This window comes from Calidris pugnax, unplaced genomic scaffold (assembly GCF_001431845.1).
Source record: "Calidris pugnax isolate Ruff unplaced genomic scaffold, ASM143184v1 scaffold39, whole genome shotgun sequence".
Lineage (NCBI taxonomy): Eukaryota > Metazoa > Chordata > Aves > Charadriiformes > Scolopacidae > Calidris > Calidris pugnax.
The window spans coordinates 10,293,104-10,311,302 of NW_015090828.1; the positions used below are offsets into that span (position 1 = coordinate 10,293,104).

At 46.1% G+C, this 18,199-nt stretch overlaps 1 protein-coding gene and 3 long non-coding RNA genes across 5 annotated transcripts; 2 read left to right on the top strand and 2 right to left on the bottom strand.

The window, feature by feature from the left end:
- Positions 1–819: 819 nt before the first annotated feature.
- LOC106887070 lies at positions 820–1,880 on the bottom strand. Its single transcript, XR_001411795.1, has 3 exons — positions 1,742–1,880; positions 1,283–1,320; positions 820–870 (listed from the first exon to the last, which is right to left on the bottom strand). It is a non-coding gene; the product is annotated as an uncharacterized LOC106887070 (long non-coding RNA).
- Positions 1,881–2,278: 398 nt separating this feature from the next.
- Positions 2,279–4,493, bottom strand: LOC106887039. The gene is made up of 3 exons (XR_001411783.1): positions 4,358–4,493; positions 3,027–3,143; positions 2,279–2,410 (listed from the first exon to the last, which is right to left on the bottom strand). It is a non-coding gene; the product is annotated as an uncharacterized LOC106887039 (long non-coding RNA).
- On the top strand, positions 4,136–6,700 carry LOC106887038. Of its 2 annotated transcripts, none has more exons than XR_001411782.1 (4): positions 4,136–4,266; positions 5,220–5,412; positions 5,606–5,717; positions 6,567–6,700. It is a non-coding gene; the product is annotated as an uncharacterized LOC106887038 (long non-coding RNA). The 2 variants fall into 2 exon arrangements; XR_001411781.1 differs by having other exon boundaries at positions 4,165–4,479.
- Positions 6,701–6,991: 291 nt separating this feature from the next.
- On the top strand, positions 6,992–14,182 carry NUDT13 (nudix hydrolase 13). The gene is made up of 7 exons (XM_014940388.1): positions 6,992–7,127; positions 7,759–7,866; positions 8,262–8,368; positions 11,735–11,860; positions 12,093–12,204; positions 12,857–13,011; positions 13,754–14,182. The coding sequence occupies exons 3-7, from the start codon at positions 8,315–8,317 to the stop codon at positions 13,946–13,948; spliced, it is 642 nt and encodes a 213-aa protein (XP_014795874.1). The 5' UTR covers positions 6,992–7,127; positions 7,759–7,866; positions 8,262–8,314; the 3' UTR covers positions 13,949–14,182.
- The last annotated feature ends 4,017 nt before the right edge of the window (positions 14,183–18,199 follow it).

Sequence of the window (18,199 nt, forward strand, 5' to 3'; positions counted from 1 at the left end):
CAAACAAGAACAAAGCACAAGAGGCCTCGTAACACCACAGCTGGAGTGGCTCACACCAACACTTTCTTTTAGCCCATGCTGCCTAGAATAAACGTGTTTGGAGGCTGTGGTGTTAACTTAGGGATGTTCCAAGAATTGATGTGGTCCATCAGGCTCAGTAATCATAGAATCATTCAGGTTGGAAGAGACCCTTGGGATCATCGAGTCCAACCATCTACCCTACTCTACAAAGTCCTCCCCTACACCATATCCCTCAGTACCGCATCTAAACGTCCCTTAAACACAGCCAGGGATGGTGACTCTACCACCTCCCTGGGCAGCCTATTCCAATGCCCAACCAGTAACCCTCAATGGAGGTCTCCATTAAGCACTTTTCCTCTCTTGAGCTAAAGTTTAGTGCCTGCAACACCCTTTACCCAGCAGTGGCACCATCCCTTAGCCAGGCCATGGAAAAACACCTCCACTTGTTCACTGGGAACGTGGCTCCAGCTAATTAGATTTGATTAACCAGGCTCCTGCATGGGATGAGACAGCAAATGGCTGGTATCTACCCCTTATGCAGGCTAAAGCATCAGAGCCTACCTAGTTCCTTCCTGGGACTATATTCCAAGTCTTCAACCATGCTTGTTGTCCTCTTTGGACTTTTTCCAGTTCTTCAGCATCTTTTTGGAGACAACAGGCGATGACCTGTGTGCAGCGATTTAAAACATGGGTGAATCATCTTAATATCATATTGAAGTAACTTAAAGGTACCTTTTTTAAGCATATTGACAACTTTGTGAAGAGGAGAAGCCTCATCTAGTTTCACGCATGTTCATCACGTGGCGCTTGGGTGTCGAGGTGGGTCTGCTCCCAAAATGAAGTCATCACCTGCAACCAAAAGGCTGGATCCCATATCATCCCTTATTTTGTGCAGTGCAGCAAAGCAATGCCAGAATTTGAGGATCTTCCCTGGCCAACAGCAGCAGGGAGGGGAAAAGACAAAACGCACACAGCTGCTACCCCAAATCAGCTGAAATGAGCAAAACCTACTAAAAATGTAGTTGGGATGTTAAGATGTCCCCTCTACACCTGTGCAAGCGTTAGGAGCACAGAATGTAATCAACAGCATGAAATTAAAACATTTTCTGTCTTTCAAGGTCCCCACCCCGAGTCAGAGAAACTGTAGGAGTCCCTCCTATACAAAATGTAGACAAGTCTAACTTTAGGGCAAGGAAAGATTTGGTTAGTTTGCATCTAAAATTTAATGATAGAGGGAAAGAGTACTCATTAACTTTATTACCTTTAAAGAAGTGGTTTGTCTTTCTCCTTGGTCTCTTCCTAAAAAAAGAAGTGCTTTTTTACCAAGATGTTTCTTGCGGCTCAACCATAAGTTTTCAATGCAAGTTTGCTATTCTTAGGTATTTAAAGCAATTAACACAGTTGTTTTGCAAGCGCCAGCTGTTAGCGATTCTAATGCCTGGGCCTGCTTTCTGGGGGCAGCTGGAAAGACACAAACCAGAGCAGCAAGGAAAGCAAGATTGCTAGCGTAACTGCTATTAGCCTAGAATTACATTTTCCAAGCCACTTTGGCTTGAAAAATCTTTTACCAATATGAGTATTTTACAAACCCAGATTTAAAAAAAAAAAAAAGTTAAAAAAAATTCTTAGCAATGCAGGACCAAAGATTTACCTATTTTGCAATCCATTAAAAAAAAAAAAAGTTAAAAAAAATCTTAGCAACGCAGGACCAAAGATTTACCTATTTTGCAATCTTGCCCATGTAAGAGATCACCAGTATTTGTTGCCATTGCTTTTTCCCTCCTTGCCTGCTTCCTTTTCTTTGCTCGTCTTGCATCAGGAGAGTCTCAGGGATTCACTTCCTCTGGTGGCCTGCCAAAGCTCAAATTAGGGAGCAACAGGAAGCTGTCAGAGATGCATTTATATGGCCAGGCCTCCACGTCGCTCACAGGGTTGCTGCTTGCCCGGAGTACAGTATCTGCAGGGAACAAAGAACAGTTTATAGATGCAACACACACAACTCAGAGCCTGCCTCAAAAACACTTGACGAAGAAGCAACTCAGTGCTAAAGTGACAACTGGTATTTGTGCTCCTTAAATTAAATAGTTACATGAATAAACAACGAGGAAGCCTCTGATCTTTTCAAACTCATCTCCCCTGCTTAGGTGCTGCAGAAACATTTAATCTTGCCCATGTAAGAGATCACCAGTATTTGTTGCCATTGCTTTTTCCCTCCTTGCCTGCTTCCTTTTCTTTGCTCGTCTTGCATCAGGAGAGTCTCAGGGATTCACTTCCTCTGGTGGCCTGCCAAAGCTCAAATTAGGGAGCAACAGGAAGCTGTCAGAGATGCATTTATATGGCCAGGCCTCCACGTCGCTCACAGGGTTGCTGCTTGCCCGGAGTACAGTATCTGCAGGGAACAAAGAACAGTTTATAGATGCAACACACACAACTCAGAGCCTGCCTCAAAAACACTTTACGAAGAAGCAACTCAGTGCTAAAGATACAACTGGTATTTGTGCTCTTTAAATTAAATAGTTACATGAATAAATGACGAGGAAGCCTCTGTTCTTTTCAAACTCCATCCCCTGCTTAGGTGCTGCAGAAACATTTAATTGGGTGGCATGCAATCACAAGCAGGTGTATGGACCGTAGAGGAGGCACAAGGAATCTCTCATAGACTGCATGGCTTCCCACCTGTCAGATCGGTCACAAAAGTGACTCTAATCTCAGTGTGCAATCACAAGCAGGTGTATGGACCTGTAAAGGAGGCACAAGGAATCTCTCGTAGACTGCATGGCTTCCCACCGGTCAGATCGGTCACAAAAGTGACTCTAATCTCATTTTCTCTACATATCTTCCCACAGCACAGAGGCCAGGTATACACAATTGGGCTAATCCATTACTTTTTTCCAGCTGAGTATAGCAATAAGAGGCTAAAGCACTGCACTGCCTTCAAAGGAGTCTTTATGCTGCATCACAGTGCTTTGGCTTTTAATCCTTGGTATGGATAGGGGTGCACTTACCAAATTACTGATGGCTTTGGGCTGAAGAAGGTTGAGATGCTGTCCCAAGATTTGAGTCCAAAGTATCTCCCCCAGCTTGCTTCCCTCTAAAGGCAGTTCTTCGTGCAAGATCCATTTCTGGGGGTGGTTAGGGTCAATAAATCTGTTGGTTTGTTTTAACAGCAGGGTGGATACTTCCCTTAGAGATTATATTTCAATCCTTTATCTTATTAAGGGAAGATGTGTTTTGTCCATTAATCCAATTAGCCTAGTGGATTAATAAGATTGGGCTTGCTCTGTATCAGGAAGCACACAAATAGCAGTCAAGCATAATTAAACATAAACTTGTAAGTAACTCTGGTAACAAGAGTGTTATTTCCCTGAATATTCTGTTTATTATTTTTCCAAGCCATGCTCTCAAATTACATGACGTGAATTCTCCATCAGAAGGTCTCGATTCAAAAGGCTGCCCTGAAAACATTTACTTTCGTATGTTTATAAAATCCTCTTTGGGCTAAATATAGGCAGGTAGGTTCCAGCCCAGAATAATGTTTTCAGTACTTGAGAGGAATCTGTTTGTTCAGTTACAGAGGCATGAAAAATATTTGTCATTATTCTGACAGCTGTCTTGGCAACGTGCACTTTCTGATCAGAGCTATTCCCTTGCAAACTCAGCTGTGGCTTTGGGTGCTTGAGCACTGAACAGCCCCCTCCTTTAGATACAAAAGGCAGCTCTTGGCATATTTTCCTGTTTGAGGACATATGGTCCTTAACTTTAGACAATGCTCTTATGTTAATGATATAAAAAACAGAGAAGCTTAGGGAGGGGAAAAAAAAAAAGGGAAAGAAAAAGAAAGTAAGAGGAACAAACTCCTCTGCTAAGAACAGCTCAAATTATGGCAGTAGCAAGTTCTCCTTGGCAAAATACATGGCAATGGGGATTTTTGATGGAGTGAAGCAGGTGGGGGGGGGGAGGGGGAAACAACAACAAAAAAACCAAACCCAGAGCTTGCTCTTAGGCAGCCTGATTGACTCCAGGAGTTAATTAAAACCTGGAGCAGGGAGTCAGCCGCCCGGCTCTGCCCAGGGCTGGGAACAGCCGCTGCGGAACTACATTTCCCAGCGCTGCCGGGGGGGGGAAGAGCTGCTGGGACCCACGGTGGCTGTTTCGGGTGGAAGCCCCGCTTCCAGCTGAGGTCAAGGTGGGATCCCAGCGCCGATCCCTGCTGCTGGGGGCGGCGTTTCTTCTGCGGGGAGCGCAGTAAGTTGGGGACAAGGCGTGGGGAGTGACAGGCAGAGATTTTCCACGCACCCCCCCCACCGTCCGGCTGCGCGGCGTGGCCGAGACTCACATGGGAGTTGGGGCTGGCCTCCCGACGTGGAGTTTTTCAGCAATCCTCACCAAAATCTGCCGTGGTGGCTCCTAGGAAGGAAGGGGTTAAACGCCTTCACACACTGCATTTCATCCTGCCAGGTACAAGCTCTCCCCCCCCCTCTTGTCCCCAGCCGGTCACAGGCAGAGCAAAGTGCAGAGCCCTTTGTAAACTCCTGGATGCAGAGATTTATTTTTTTTTCCCCAGGCCGAGTGGGGACACCACCAGGGCTCCCCCCTCTCCCCAGGGATCATCCCGGTGAGGACCACCCTCAGCTGGGACGGGGGGGAAAAGAGGGATGGGGGCAGAGATGTCAGGAGACTGCAGAAACTGCCTTTGGGTGCAGACAGGAGCCTCTGCTCAGGCTCGGGAGCCACCACTGACCTTTATGGAAAGGAAGGACTCGCAGCCTCTTCTTTGGCACTCCTTATCTGTCTGTAAATCAGGGCAAACGTAACTTCCTCCTGACAGGGCTTCGAGTTCTGCGCTTGAAAAGTGAAACATTCAAAACAGTCATTAAGGATTATTAATCATAGTTGTTGGTTTTTGGTTGTTTTTTGTTGTTCTTTTGGTTGAGTGCTGGCGATGGCAGCATTCCTGGCTATTTTCTGACATCCTGCAGCTGAGTCCAAACTGCAGGCTGTGACTGCCTGGGCTGAAAATGTGGTAGGATGCTTTAGCACATACAAAAAGAAAAAAACCCCAAACCCTTCCTAGCTGGAGGTGATCCGATTCAGCTGCAACTGCTGCCTCTCATCGAACTTGGGGAATTCTCTGCAGAAATATCCACAGCTGATATTTTGTCTTTCATTCTCTTCTGGCACCGCTGCTTTTCCCACAGATCTGCTCCGCGCCGCGATAGGATGTTCCGTTGGATGGAGGCCACTCCAACTGTGTAGGAAACAAACAAGAGAGCAGTCACCTTCCCTGCTCTTTCCCCCAGGGACACAGAAGTTCAGGGCAGGAATATTTAATCTAGCCTCACAGCAATTTCTCTGAGACCTGTGCACGCTCACAGCTGGAAACAAACCCAGGTACCTTTAAATAGTCTCAAATTTTGCCTGAGATGGTTTGATCAAGACCAAAGTGGTCACTTTAGAAAGCAGGTGCCAGCACTCTGCAGACTCTGTGAGAGGGAGGCTTCTGGTAGCAGTGGGTTATTGTACCTTTTAAATCAAACTTAACTTTGCAGGGCTGCTGCCTTTTACCCTCTGCTTCTCTTTTTAGGCAGAGACAGCAACCCGTAGGTGTTGGTTATGGCTGCGATTTATCAAGCAGTATGTAGAAGAGCTTCCTCTCTCACCTGCAGGTTACACTCCACCTACGTTAGAAAAATGAGGTAAGATCTCTGATTTTCTTGTGTGCAGTGAGAAGACCAGGGTTTGGCTCTCTTGTGTCCACTGTCACAATCTAACCCGGGGGGTTAATCTTTTAACAGCTCAGCAATAATACAGCAATGCTGTGTGAGCTCTGTCAATGATAACCACCAAAATCTCTCTACTCCCTTCACCACTGATAAGAACTGTTCCTCTCAGGCTGAAGTTCTGTTAATGAATGGCTAAACTTGTTGCCCCAGCTAAAGATCTCTTAAAATACAAGAAGCTGCTCACCTCGTTTTAAGCACTACTTCAAAGAGCCTGAGAGAAGCACATCCTGACACCCTTTTTTCCAATCATTGCTTTTCCTAATCAGGCCCTGGCCAACTAAGACTTCAGGTTGGTCTTTCCCCATGAAGTCAGTGTGACAGGTAGAACGTACCCTGCAGGAACGCACGTGGCCTGGTGGGAAGCATATTCAACATCTGAAGGGCTCAGTAGCCTTGCCCGACAGGACTTGGAGCCATCCAGATCAGGGGGGGATGCAAAGATCCTGCACGTGGATGATCATGTCTATAAAGCACATCTCTTGGATTAAAAGACTGGGTTACTGGTCTTCTCAGACGTCTGAGACTCGAGGCTACCTGTGCGGAAGTAAAAATGTCAATATTTTCTGCCACATGGCACCTTTGCTAGAGGCTACAGCCCACCAAGGAGTCAAAAACTCTAGAAGCATGTGAAATATGTAAAATCTGTACTGTGCATTCAGCCTGCCCCCCGCTGTGTGCAAAATAAACCCATCTAAATAATTGTAACACAGGTAATCTCAACATGATCTGGAATTCACCTTCCCAATTCTTTTCTCTCTGCAGATACTTAAATGAGCTGAAGGAAGATGATGGCCTTTGTAGACAAGCCCAGGCCTCAGGAACTTTCTACCTCTTTCACAACCTCTCCCCCTTCCTGCAGAAAGTTGGGAAGAAGTATTTGGTCCCACAGCTCGGTGCAGCAGGTAAGCAGTGTCTGGAAAGAAACACCTCCTGGATCACGCAGCTGAAATGATACAGAATCATTTGCAACAAGGGGTTGAAAAAATCTGTCAAGCTATGCAGGACCATCCTGTGATGTGCAGCACTCTTTGTTAGCAACCAGAGACAAAGAATAATATAAAATCTATACTGTGCATTCAGCCTGCCTCCCGCTGTGTGCAAAATAAACCCATCTAAATAATTGTAACACAGGTAATCTCAACATGATCTGGAATTCACCTTCCCAATTCTTTTCTCTCTGCAGATACTTAAATGAGCTGAAGGAAGATGATGGCCTTTGTAGACAAGCCCAGGCCTCAGGAACTTTCTACCTCTTTCACAACCTCTCCCCCTTCCTGCAGAAAGTTGGGAAGAAGTATTTGGTCCCACAGCTCGGTGCAGCAGGTAAGCAGTGTCTGGAAAGAAACACCTCCTGGATCACGCAGCTGAAATGATACAGAATCATTTGCAACAAGGGGTTGAAAAAATCTGTCAAGCTATGCAGGACCATCCTGTGATGTGCAGCACTCTTTGTTAGCAACCAGAGACAAAGACTACTTAGAGTTAAAGCCTTGGCATGCAGACACAAGCTGATGCTCTTCACATACATGCAGCTTCAGCATATACCTGATCTGTTTTGACATAATCAGTTATCAACATTTCTTTTGAAGAGAAAGGGCTGGCAGGAAAAACAAGCAAGGTCTACCTGACAAAGGTGATTTGGCATAAGGCAGGAAAAGTTTTCTTTGAGAGGAAGGTATTGGCTGGTGAAGGACAGAAACAGAATGGACAGCTGCTCCCTCAGCATTGCAATATTTGCATCTTTTGCTTGATGTGGCCAAAATTTCCAGCAGCTAGGAGGAAAGCCAGAATTCTGGTCTCCATCCGGGTGGGTCCACGTGTCTGGTCCTCTCTCTCACAAGAGCACCCTGCCTTGAGCCAAGATTGCCTGTGCCTTGAAGATCCAGAGAGCACCGTGGTTGGTACAAATTTGCTTTCATCACAGCTTTTTCTTCCCCTTCCCCCTGCTCTTTAGAGGTGAAGAAGATCCTGGAGACATCGAAAGAGACTGAACAGTGGATAGAGAAGTCGGTGCTGATCGGTTGTTCAGATGAGCACGTGCCACACTTTGCCCTGGATTTAGGTTGGGATAACTCCTCTCCCACCTGTGTCAGCGTCGCGTTTGTTGTACTGAGATGAAAATGCTGCCGAGGCAGCGACCCTGGTCCTTGCTGGGTAAACATTTGGGGCCAGAGAAGACTGGGCTGAGTCTCTGTAGGAGCTGTTGGGAGCGTGGGGGGTGGTCAGAGCAGCAGAACTGCACTGCTGTGCCTGTGTCAGTAAAGGTGGGCTGGTGGCAGGTCACTGCACTTTTGGGAGTGTTACCACTGATGTGATGTCACTTCCACGGGAACTTCCAGAAATTGTATACCGGAACAATGAAGGGCGTGAAGTTGGGATAATAACTGCAATTTATGAGATCAAAGATTTTGTTTGTTGGTTTTGTGTTGGTTTTTTGTTGTTTTTTTTTTTAAACAGGAGCCTTGGAGAAATCAGTCATTGAGTCTGAACTCAAGGGATCATTTACTGACATGCGAAAGGCTCTCTTCGTAGTGGATGGAAGTGACTCTTCTTTGCTGGCTTCGGTACTGTACAGGATTTTTTACTTTAAGAAGTTGCCATTTCTAACATCAACCCTTCTCTTTGTCTCCCATATTGTTTTTTTGATTTAATACATATTGTGGAAGGACCTACTGTACACTTTTACTGACCTAGGGACAAACACACTGTAAATTACAGCAGTTTTCCCAAATTTGTGATCCCAAAAGCAAGCTGCAACAGGAAGAAAAACAGACAAGTGGCTTAAAAATGACCACAGCAAGTAGCCATTTGGCATCAACCTGCTGTATGCCCAGTGTGAGACTTACCAGCAGTCCCAGTTTGTCCTCAGCTTAACAACTATCAGGCACTAGTTTTCTGTAATCTTCTAGGCAAACTGAGTTTCATGAACAAACTGACAGATCTTCTCTCAGAAGTGCTCTCTTTTAAAACTACTCTAAGCGGTTATCTGCAGATGCCAGATATTTGGAAGCCCTGAAAAAAGACCTGTTTGTGAAAATCAGTTGTCCTGACCCATAACTAGAAATAGCTCATGTTTCTTTTCCTGCTCTATAACATTTGTGGTGCTTGGGCTATTTTTCAAGAAGGTATTTAGGGTTCCTTAGAATAGCTCAGTTCCCATTACTACTCCCATTGTATCCCAATAAAGAACAGCTCTTCCCCTCCCTCCCTGGAACATGCTCAGAATTGGATGCTAAAGCAAGCAGCATGAAATATCAATTGTGGAATTTGCCATTTTTCAAAGCAGTTCCCTTAGTTCCTCTACCTTCCTGAGGCTTCCAAACAAAATCAGAGCTTATCCACATGCCTGCATGCTGGGGAGAAGACAGCAAAGCATTACTCGAGGGAGACTGCTCCGAATCATCTCTTTGCCCCAGCTATAATTTTCACTGAATTTCACTGAATTTAACTGAATTTTAGAGTTGGAAGGGACCATAGAGATCATCTAGTCCAACTGCCCTGCTGAAGCAGGATTGCCTAGAGCTTGTCAGAGCATGTTACTCAGGAGCATCCAGGCGGGGCTTGAAAATCTCCAAGGAAGGGGACTCCACACCCTCCCTGGGCAGCCTGTTCCAGGGCTCTGCCACCCTCACTGGGAAGAAGTTTCTCCTCATATTTGAGTGGAACCTCTTATGTTCCAACTTGTGCCCGTTGCCCCTCGTCCTCTCACTGGGAACCACTGAAAAGAGTCTGGCTCCCTCCTCCTTCAACCCACCCTTTAGACACTTGTCAGCATTAATAAGGTCTCCCCTCAGCCTTCTCTTCTCCAGACTAAAGAGTCCCAGCTCTCTCAGTCTCTCCTCATAAGGGAGATGCTCCAATCCTTGAATAATATATCCCTCTTGGTGTTCACAGGCTCAGTCCCTTCTCCGCTGGCACGACTCCCACCAGTACTGTAGCAAAACTGGGCAGCCCACTGAGAAAAACGTAGCTGGCAGCAAACGTGTGTGCCATGCCAGTGGAATAACTTACTATCCACAGGTGAGCACCGGGATGGCAAAGGTAAGCAACGCAGGGTCTCTGTGCTGACAAGCCAACGCTGCTGGGCCGTGTGGAGGGGAGCCTATAAAAGGCAGCAGCCATGCCCTGCATGTAGCTGGGGGCCTTTTCTTCAGTGTTCATCCAGTCACCCTCAGCCAGGTAGGAAAAGCAACGATTTGCACATACCTGTTGGGTCTGACCCGCTTGCTGTGGTCTCTGATGCGTTTGCTAGATGTCTCCAGTGGTTATCACCCTGGTGTCCGATGGGAGCCGGTGCCTCCTCGCGCGACAGCCCTCGTTTCCCCAGGGGATGTACACAGCTCTCTCAGGCTTCTGTGACGTGGGTAAGGCGAGCTCTGGTCCAGCGGGGTGGCCTCAGATGTGTGGGGGCAGAATGGTGGGACGTCAAACAAACGCCCGTTCACAGAGGAGGACAGAAAAAATACTGGATCTAAACAGATCAGTGTTGCCATCCAGACAAAATTCAAAACAGTTGCATGTATCTGAAGAGAATGGGAATTATGGGTGGGTATCACTTGCTCTAGCCCCTACAAGTATAAGGCTCCCCAGGCTAGAACCTCAGATACTTGTTTAGCTCATTTTGTGCGTAGCGCAGTCTGGCTTAGAAGAAAAACTACAGACCTCTTGTTAGGAAGGGGAAAAAAAAGGGAAAAAATGTTAAAAAGGGAAATGATGAAGAGAGGCAGCTTTGTTCTGTCCACCTGTACGTAGACAAAGCTGCATATAGACAGCTGTATATACACAAAGCCAAAAACATCCCCGGTGCCTCTGTTTAAGGGAGGCAAGTGTTGTTGATGAATTTAATTGAGCATCCTGCTGGCGAGTGTTTCCAGGTCAGCACAGCCTGAGCTCCTCCGTGTGCATGACCGATCAGGGCTGGAACACCTGAGAAATGAGCATGCCTACATTTTAATCGCCACAGTTTGCTGCCCCGAGGCCAGGCTGTCCTCACCCAGCTTTGGTGGTTGCTTCTAGGTGAGAACGTGGAGGAGACAATCCGGCGAGAGGTGGCAGAAGAGGTGGGCCTGGAGGTGGAGTCACTCTGGTACTCAGCTTCTCAGCACTGGCCCTTTCCCAGCAGCTCTTTAATGATAGCCTGTCACGCGGTGGTGAGAGCACAGCAGGCTGAGGTAAGCAGAGCCAGGTCCCCTGCAGCACCCGCTTTACACAGCAAAATCGTTAGATCCTCTCTAAATGCATGTATTCCATTGGCCTTCTCTACAAGTGAAGAACAAACTTCAAAACAATTGTATCTTCTAATGCAACGTGCCAAATTTTGCACAGCCCACTGTTCCCTTAGTTCCTCTACCTTCCTGAGGCTTCCAAACAAAATCAGAGCTTATCCACATGCCTGCATGCTGGGGAGAAGACAGCAAAGCATTACTCGAGGGAGACTGCTCCGAATCATCTCTTTGCCCCAGCTATAATTTTCACTGAATTTCACTGAATTTTAGAGTTGGAAGGGACCATAGAGATCATCTAGTCCAACTCCCCTGCTGAAGCAGGATTGCCTAGAGCTTGTCAGAGCATGTTACTCAGGAGCATCCAGGCGGGGCTTGAAAATCTCCAAGGAAGGGGACTCCACACCCTCCCTGGGCAGCCTGTTCCAGGGCTCTGCCACCCTCACTGGGAAGAAGTTTCTCCTCATATTTGAGTGGAACCTCTTATGTTCCAACTTGTGCCCGTTGCCCCTCGTCCTCTCACTGGGAACCACTGAAAAGAGTCTGGCTCCCTCCTCCTTCAACCCACCCTTTAGACACTTGTCAGCATTAATAAGGTCTCCCCTCAGCCTTCTCTTCTCCAGACTAAAGAGTCCCAGCTCTCTCAGTCTCTCCTCATAAGGGAGATGCTCCAATCCTTGAATAATATATCCCTCTTGGTGTTCACAGGCTCAGTCCCTTCTCCGGTGGCACGACTCCCACCAGTACTGTAGCAAAACTGGGCAGCCCACTGAGAAAAATGTAGCTGGCAGCAAACGTGTGTGCCATGCCAGTGGAATAACTTACTATCCACAGGTGAGCACCGGGATGGCAAAGGTAAGCAACGCAGGGTCTCTGTGCTGACAAGCCAACGCTGCTGGGCCGTGTGGAGGGGAGCCTATAAAAGGCAGCAGCCATGCCCTGCACGTAGCTGGGGGCCTTTTCTTCAGTGTTCATCCAGTCACCCTCAGCCAGGTAGGAAAAGCAACGATTTGCACGTACCTGTTGGGTCTGACCCGCTTGCTGTGGTCTCTGATGCGTTTGCTAGATGTCTCCAGTGGTTATCACCCTGGTGTCCGATGGGAGCCGGTGCCTCCTCGCACGACAGCCCTCGTTTCCCCAGGGGATGTACACAGCTCTCTCAGGCTTCTGTGACGTGGGTAAGGCGAGCTCTGGTCCAGCGGGGTGGCCTCAGATGTGTGGGGGCAGAATGGTGGGACGTCAAACAAATGCCCGTTCACAGAGGAGGACAGAAAAAATACTGGATCTAAACAGATCAGTGTTGCCATCCAGACAAAATTCAAAACAGTTGCATGTATCTGAAGAGAATGGGAATTATGGGTGGGTATCAGTTGCTCTAGCCCCTACAAGTATAAGGCTCCCCAGGCTAGAACCTCAGATACTTGTTTAGCTCATTTTGTGCGTAGCGCAGTCTGGCTTAGAAGAAAAACTACAGACCTCTTGTTAGGAAGGGGAAAAAAAAGGGAAAAAATGTTAAAAAGGGAAATGATGAAGAGAGGCAGCTTTGTTCTGTCCACCTGTACGTAGACAAAGCTGCATATAGACAGCTGTATATACACAAAGCCAAAAACATCCCCGGTGCCTCTGTTTAAGGGAGGCAAGTGTTGTTGATGGATTTAATTGAGCATCCTGCTGGCGAGTGTTTCCAGGTCAGCACAGCCTGAGCTCCTCCGTGTGCATGACCGATCAGGGCTGGAACACCTGAGAAATGAGCATGCCTACATTTTAATCGCCACAGTTTGCTGCCCCGAGGCCAGGCTGTCCTCACCTAGCTTTGGTGGTTGCTTCTAGGTGAGAACGTGGAGGAGACAATCCGGCGAGAGGTGGCAGAAGAGGTGGGCCTGGAGGTGGAGTCACTCTGGTACTCAGCTTCTCAGCACTGGCCCTTTCCCAGCAGCTCTTTAATGATAGCCTGTCACGCGGTGGTGAGAGCACAGCAGGCTGAGGTAAGCAGAGCCAGGTCCCCTGCAGCACCCGCTTTACACAGCAAAATCGTTAGATCCTCTCTAAATGCAGAGCAGAACCAGGTTCCCCCACGGCACCCACTTTACGCAGCAAAATCGTTAGATCCTCTCTAAATGCATGTATTCCATTGGCCTTCTCTACAAGTGAAGAACAAACTTCAAAACAATTGTATCTTCTAATGCAACGTGCCAAATTTTGCACAGCCCACTGTATATATAGAAGCCCAGAGCCCAACACCCCTATATTTTTGTTTTCCATTGGCCTTCTCTACAAGTAAAGAACAAACTTCAAAATAATTGTATCTTCTAATGCAACGTGCCAAATTTTGCACAGCCCACTGTATATATAGAAGCCCAGAGCCCAACACCCCTATATTTTTTCCTCTGAACTTTGCAGAGGAGGTACTGTTTGGTGTTAATACCATATTTGCTGTAAAACACGCAGATTCTGCCCTGTTAATTACTGTGCTCAGCCACTGGTACTTCACAGGCCATAATGGAATAGGGCTACATGATTTGTGGCTTCCTTAAAGAAACCACAACAAGAAAGCACTGATGGATAGTGATGTCCTTTCCTGTATTGGCATCAGCACTTAATCCAGGTGTGGATAAAGCACTCTGGGCATTCTAGCCTAGGATCTGTGTGGGTGCAAGAGCAAGCAAGGTACCGCTGCCCACATTTAAATCTGATTTAAGGAACTGGTACTCTCTGAATTCTTTCCAGATCAGTATGAACAGCCTGGAACTCGAGGAAGCCCGTTGGTTTGGTCTGGAGGAAATAGTGGAAGGTCTCAAGAGAGACCCCAGATCTTCGAAGCAAGATGATGGTAGTTTTTTACCCTGGTTCCCTCCCAAACAGGCCATCGCTCACCGGCTGATCTGCGAGTGGGTTAAGCAGCAGACCCCCCAGCCAGCTTAGGCACGACTTCAACAAGTCTGTGGTTCTACCAGAACTATGAAAGCTCAATACACAAGCTCCCAAAGTTACTGAAAGCAAAGTCTGTGTTAAAGTGAAGATAGCACCAGGCTGATGGCAGTCTCACACTGAGATATATAAACCTACAAAGCCATTTCTAAACTGATCGTCCCCAGACATCACCTTTTGAGATCCCATGACTTGCAGTAAACCTACAATAAAATTCTTAGTTCTAAAGCATCAAACTTATTGTGAGCAGCTGCTGGTGTTGCCCAGCAAGCAACAGAGCAGTGAGCCCCTGGCACCGATGTCCCATTTTCCTCCATTTTATACATCTTGGATGGATATCAAACGCACACTCTTTCTAGAAGAAAACAATGGGACAGTGGCACCTTTCAGTGGTCCCATTTACATGGATCTGGAAGAACTATCAAAAAAAACCAGAAGAAAAGCCACTGCCTGTATGCTTTCCACTTCTCCTGTTTCCCTTCCCATTCAATCTTCCAGTTTCCTATAAAACTATTTTTTTTTTCTTTCTTCATTTTTGCCAATGTTAAATGGGCTCCTACTTCATTCAAGTATCTGAGCAACTAAAAATCTCTCTAGAGGCACCATTTCCTCCACCAGGCAGAGTGTTACTTCCATCCCAAGGAAGAGAGAACAGAGCTACCTGGTGGTAGAGAGTGGAAGAGCAAAACCTATTTAGAAAGAACCCAGATAATGCAAAGGTGAGAAGAGCTGCTGCAAGGAAGGGCTGCACATCTGCCAGATGAAAGGCCTGAAAGGCACAATGCCTCTTACCCTGTGCCAAAAGTCTGTGCACCTGGAGAGCTGGTCTCATTTTACAGATGAAATGCTCTTATTTCTCTAGAGGGAGAGTTCCAAAGAGACAGTCTGGGCAAGGAAAGCTTAGTAAAAGGGACAGATGGAAGGATGTAGCTATCTCACACCACTGAGACATGCTCAGAGTTATTTTTACTTTAGGAGGTTGGGAGGGGATTCCTTCAGGCCAGGGGTGGCATGTGCAAACACCTTTTCCGCCTTGACTAACTCTCAGTCAATAAAACCCACGGGTCAGAGCATGTCTTTCATGTTTGTGAACTCGATCTGTCAGTCCTCCTGGTAAGAATGTACAGCCAAGGGCATTGCTTCCTCCCCTCCACACACACTGCAGGAGCCCTCACACCCCCCAACTTAACTACAACACTCCTGCATCCAGTTTCCTTTGAACCATCTCTTGCTCCCTCTCTTTGTAGTAGCTCCTCCTGCTTTCTCTCCCATCACACCATTTTAATTCCCCAGCATTTACCTCTTCCTCTCTCATCTCTGGAATCTGCCATTTTCATGTTCAGCCTCCCTCCTTTCTTCTCCTTCTCTGCAGTAGAAGACAGCGAAGAGTTAGATACCCACCAGCAAGATACTCCTCTTTCCTACTTCTCCTCAGTGCCCTCCCAGCTCACCCTTATGTATTTCATTAATATGCCCCAAGTTTGCTTCCAGTCTACAACATCTAGCTCGATGCACTTAGTACTTCCTAATATCCACATATGATCTATTCTGTTCTCCCAGGGGCAGAAAAAGGACCAAGAAGCAGCAAAAAGTAGTACATGTGAATGAAAGGAGGAACAGCTGTGTGACTTCTGCAGTTACCTGAGCTGTGTGTGATTTAGGTTTGTACTTTTACAGTACATATTCCCAGTGTATGTCTTTGCCAAATCACGTGCCACATGACCAAATTCAACATCAGAGAAAAATTTCCCAAACTCAAAGCAATCAAATTGCTTTTTCACGTCAACATGCAGGCTATCAGTGATGTGTAACTGAAAGACAGCAAGTACAGGCTGCCACCAGCTCCTCCTGAACTGTCCCTTCTGTGTTGCTGACAGAGACCTGTCTTGGCAGGGTGTCCCTTTGGGGTGAGGTGGGCACCAGAGCAGGAGGCAGGCTGGTTGCAGGAGGTGGGATCGTTACTGCTGCCCCCTCGCTGGATGCTGGCAGGTCAGACACTGCCCAGTCTGAAGCTGCTCGATATCCACAGGCTTCAGGACAACTCCTGAGGTCTGTCAGACCATACCAGGCTTTTTCCAGATTTCATCAGTTATTGCCTGTTTTTTTTACAGGAAGAAAGTTAGAGGAAAAGCAAAACTGACATTTTAAAACACCATTTCAACCGCCTGCGTGTTCCTTTTAATTATCATTAAGAAAAAAAGTCTTTTCAATCTACTCAAATACTTTTCTTTTAGCAGAGCATTAAAAACTACAAGTCAATATTCTCATCACATCTTTTGAAGAGCCTTTTTTTACCAGAGCAAGAAAAACTACAAGGCAATATTCTCATCACATCTTTTGAAGAGCCTTAAATTTTAAATAGTTTAATGAAATCTTTAACCCTTTTGACTTAGGCATGAAACAATAATGATGTTCCTGATGTTAAGAAATCAGGAATTATTACAGGGAACACACAGCTATGAACAGGACAGAAAAACAAGATGAAAGAGACATTGTTCTCATTTGCCTCAGAAATCTGTCTGAAGCCTGAATAATACTCACTGCAGTCAAGACAGAACAAGCTCCATAAAGGCAGGTGACCTAGAAAAAGAAACAGGCAATTCCTGACACATGCTTCTTCAACAAAACACAGCAGGGCTTTCCCATGTGAAAGATATCAGGCAGGCAAAAGGGACACAGAAACATATTTCTCTCAAAAACACATCTGTAAAACGAATCCTCTCTGGAGATGCTTGGCTTGTATAGAATCACTGAGACTCCACTGCTTTCAGAGGCTGCAAGGTCTTGGGACTTGCAGCAAGACCTACCACTGAAAATCAGTCAGCCTGTGGCATTACAACCCAGTTATTTACAAGTATTACCAGTCAGCAGGATAAACAGGCAGCTATAAAATAATAATATTCCTGATTAATTTTAAATAGCTGTTTGGAGAGCAATGTGAGCAGGTCCAGAAAAGCATTCCATCTACCTACCAAAAGTAGCAGGGCATAAAATTATATTTATCTCCAACAGGTGCCAGCAGAGAATTTAAGTAATCAAACCACATGACACAACTTATCCATCTCTGACTGAGAGAAGCTTAGAAAACATCTTCCCTGGAAATGGTGTGGGCTGAGAATATTTGTTTCCGTTAGCACATAGTCTCCCATCACCTTGGGCTGCTCTGCTGCTGCGTGGAAAGGTCACATTTTCCTACCCAGAGGGTTACCCATCCATTGTGAATGGCAGAAAGCCTGACTTCAGCATTACAAGCCAAGGAGGAAGCTCTTACAAGACTCAAGAAGTAACTCAAGAAGTTAGTTCACCTTAAAACACGCTCTGAGACACGGTGTGTGAATGCTGAAGCTGATGTTTAGCCTGAGAGGACACGAGCACTTCATGGAACACACTGCCAACACGACTGTGTTCAAGTTATTTTTCAGGTAGTCATTTCTCCAGTAACCACAAACAGTCCAACTCCAGCAGCTGCAAGGGACAGGTTGTCAGAACAGCTTGTAATTACACAACTACAATTCCTGTGCTTCAGTCTGAAGCACTGCTGAAATGAATTCAGCTCTCCCAGCCTTCGGCTCCCATTTCACACTTGTTCAACCACCTGTAGCATCTTTCTATACAGTGTTCTCCACAAAACTTCACATCTAAAGAAAATGCAGCTACAGTAAAGAAAAAGCAGAGGTTAGGACATAAGGCAAGGAAGAGATTTTTTCAATAAGATTTGAAGTGACTGGGCAGGGGGAAAAGAGTGATAAACAAACAGTAAGGTCATTCTAATGTCAGGAAACACAAAAGCAGCCTTATTTCTGTTACTGAAAATACTGCAAAGGGACCCAGAAGATTTACTAGTACATTAATAAAAGCAGAAAAAGAAGAAAGATGAAGTTTGGGATAGGGACAGAAGCAAATTACATCACTTTATTAATAAAAGGCTAAGAATCTCATCAAGATCTTTTAAGGTATGGGAAGCTGAAAAATCATAAATGTTAAGGTTTTACATAAATGTTAAGGTTTACATAAATGTTAATTCAGTCAGGGTGCTAAATAAACGTGTGTTGGACTAGGATGAGAACAGATATACATCTTTACCTAAATAGGGCTGCTGTCCAGAAACCTTTAAGTTGTTCATACCACCCTTTTCCAGAATGCTGCGCTCCACGAGGCAGTTTCCCAGCCTGGAAGCACAGCCAGCACATATTCCTACATCCATCCACCTGTTGCTTCTGTCCTATTTCAACAAGACAAGTGGTT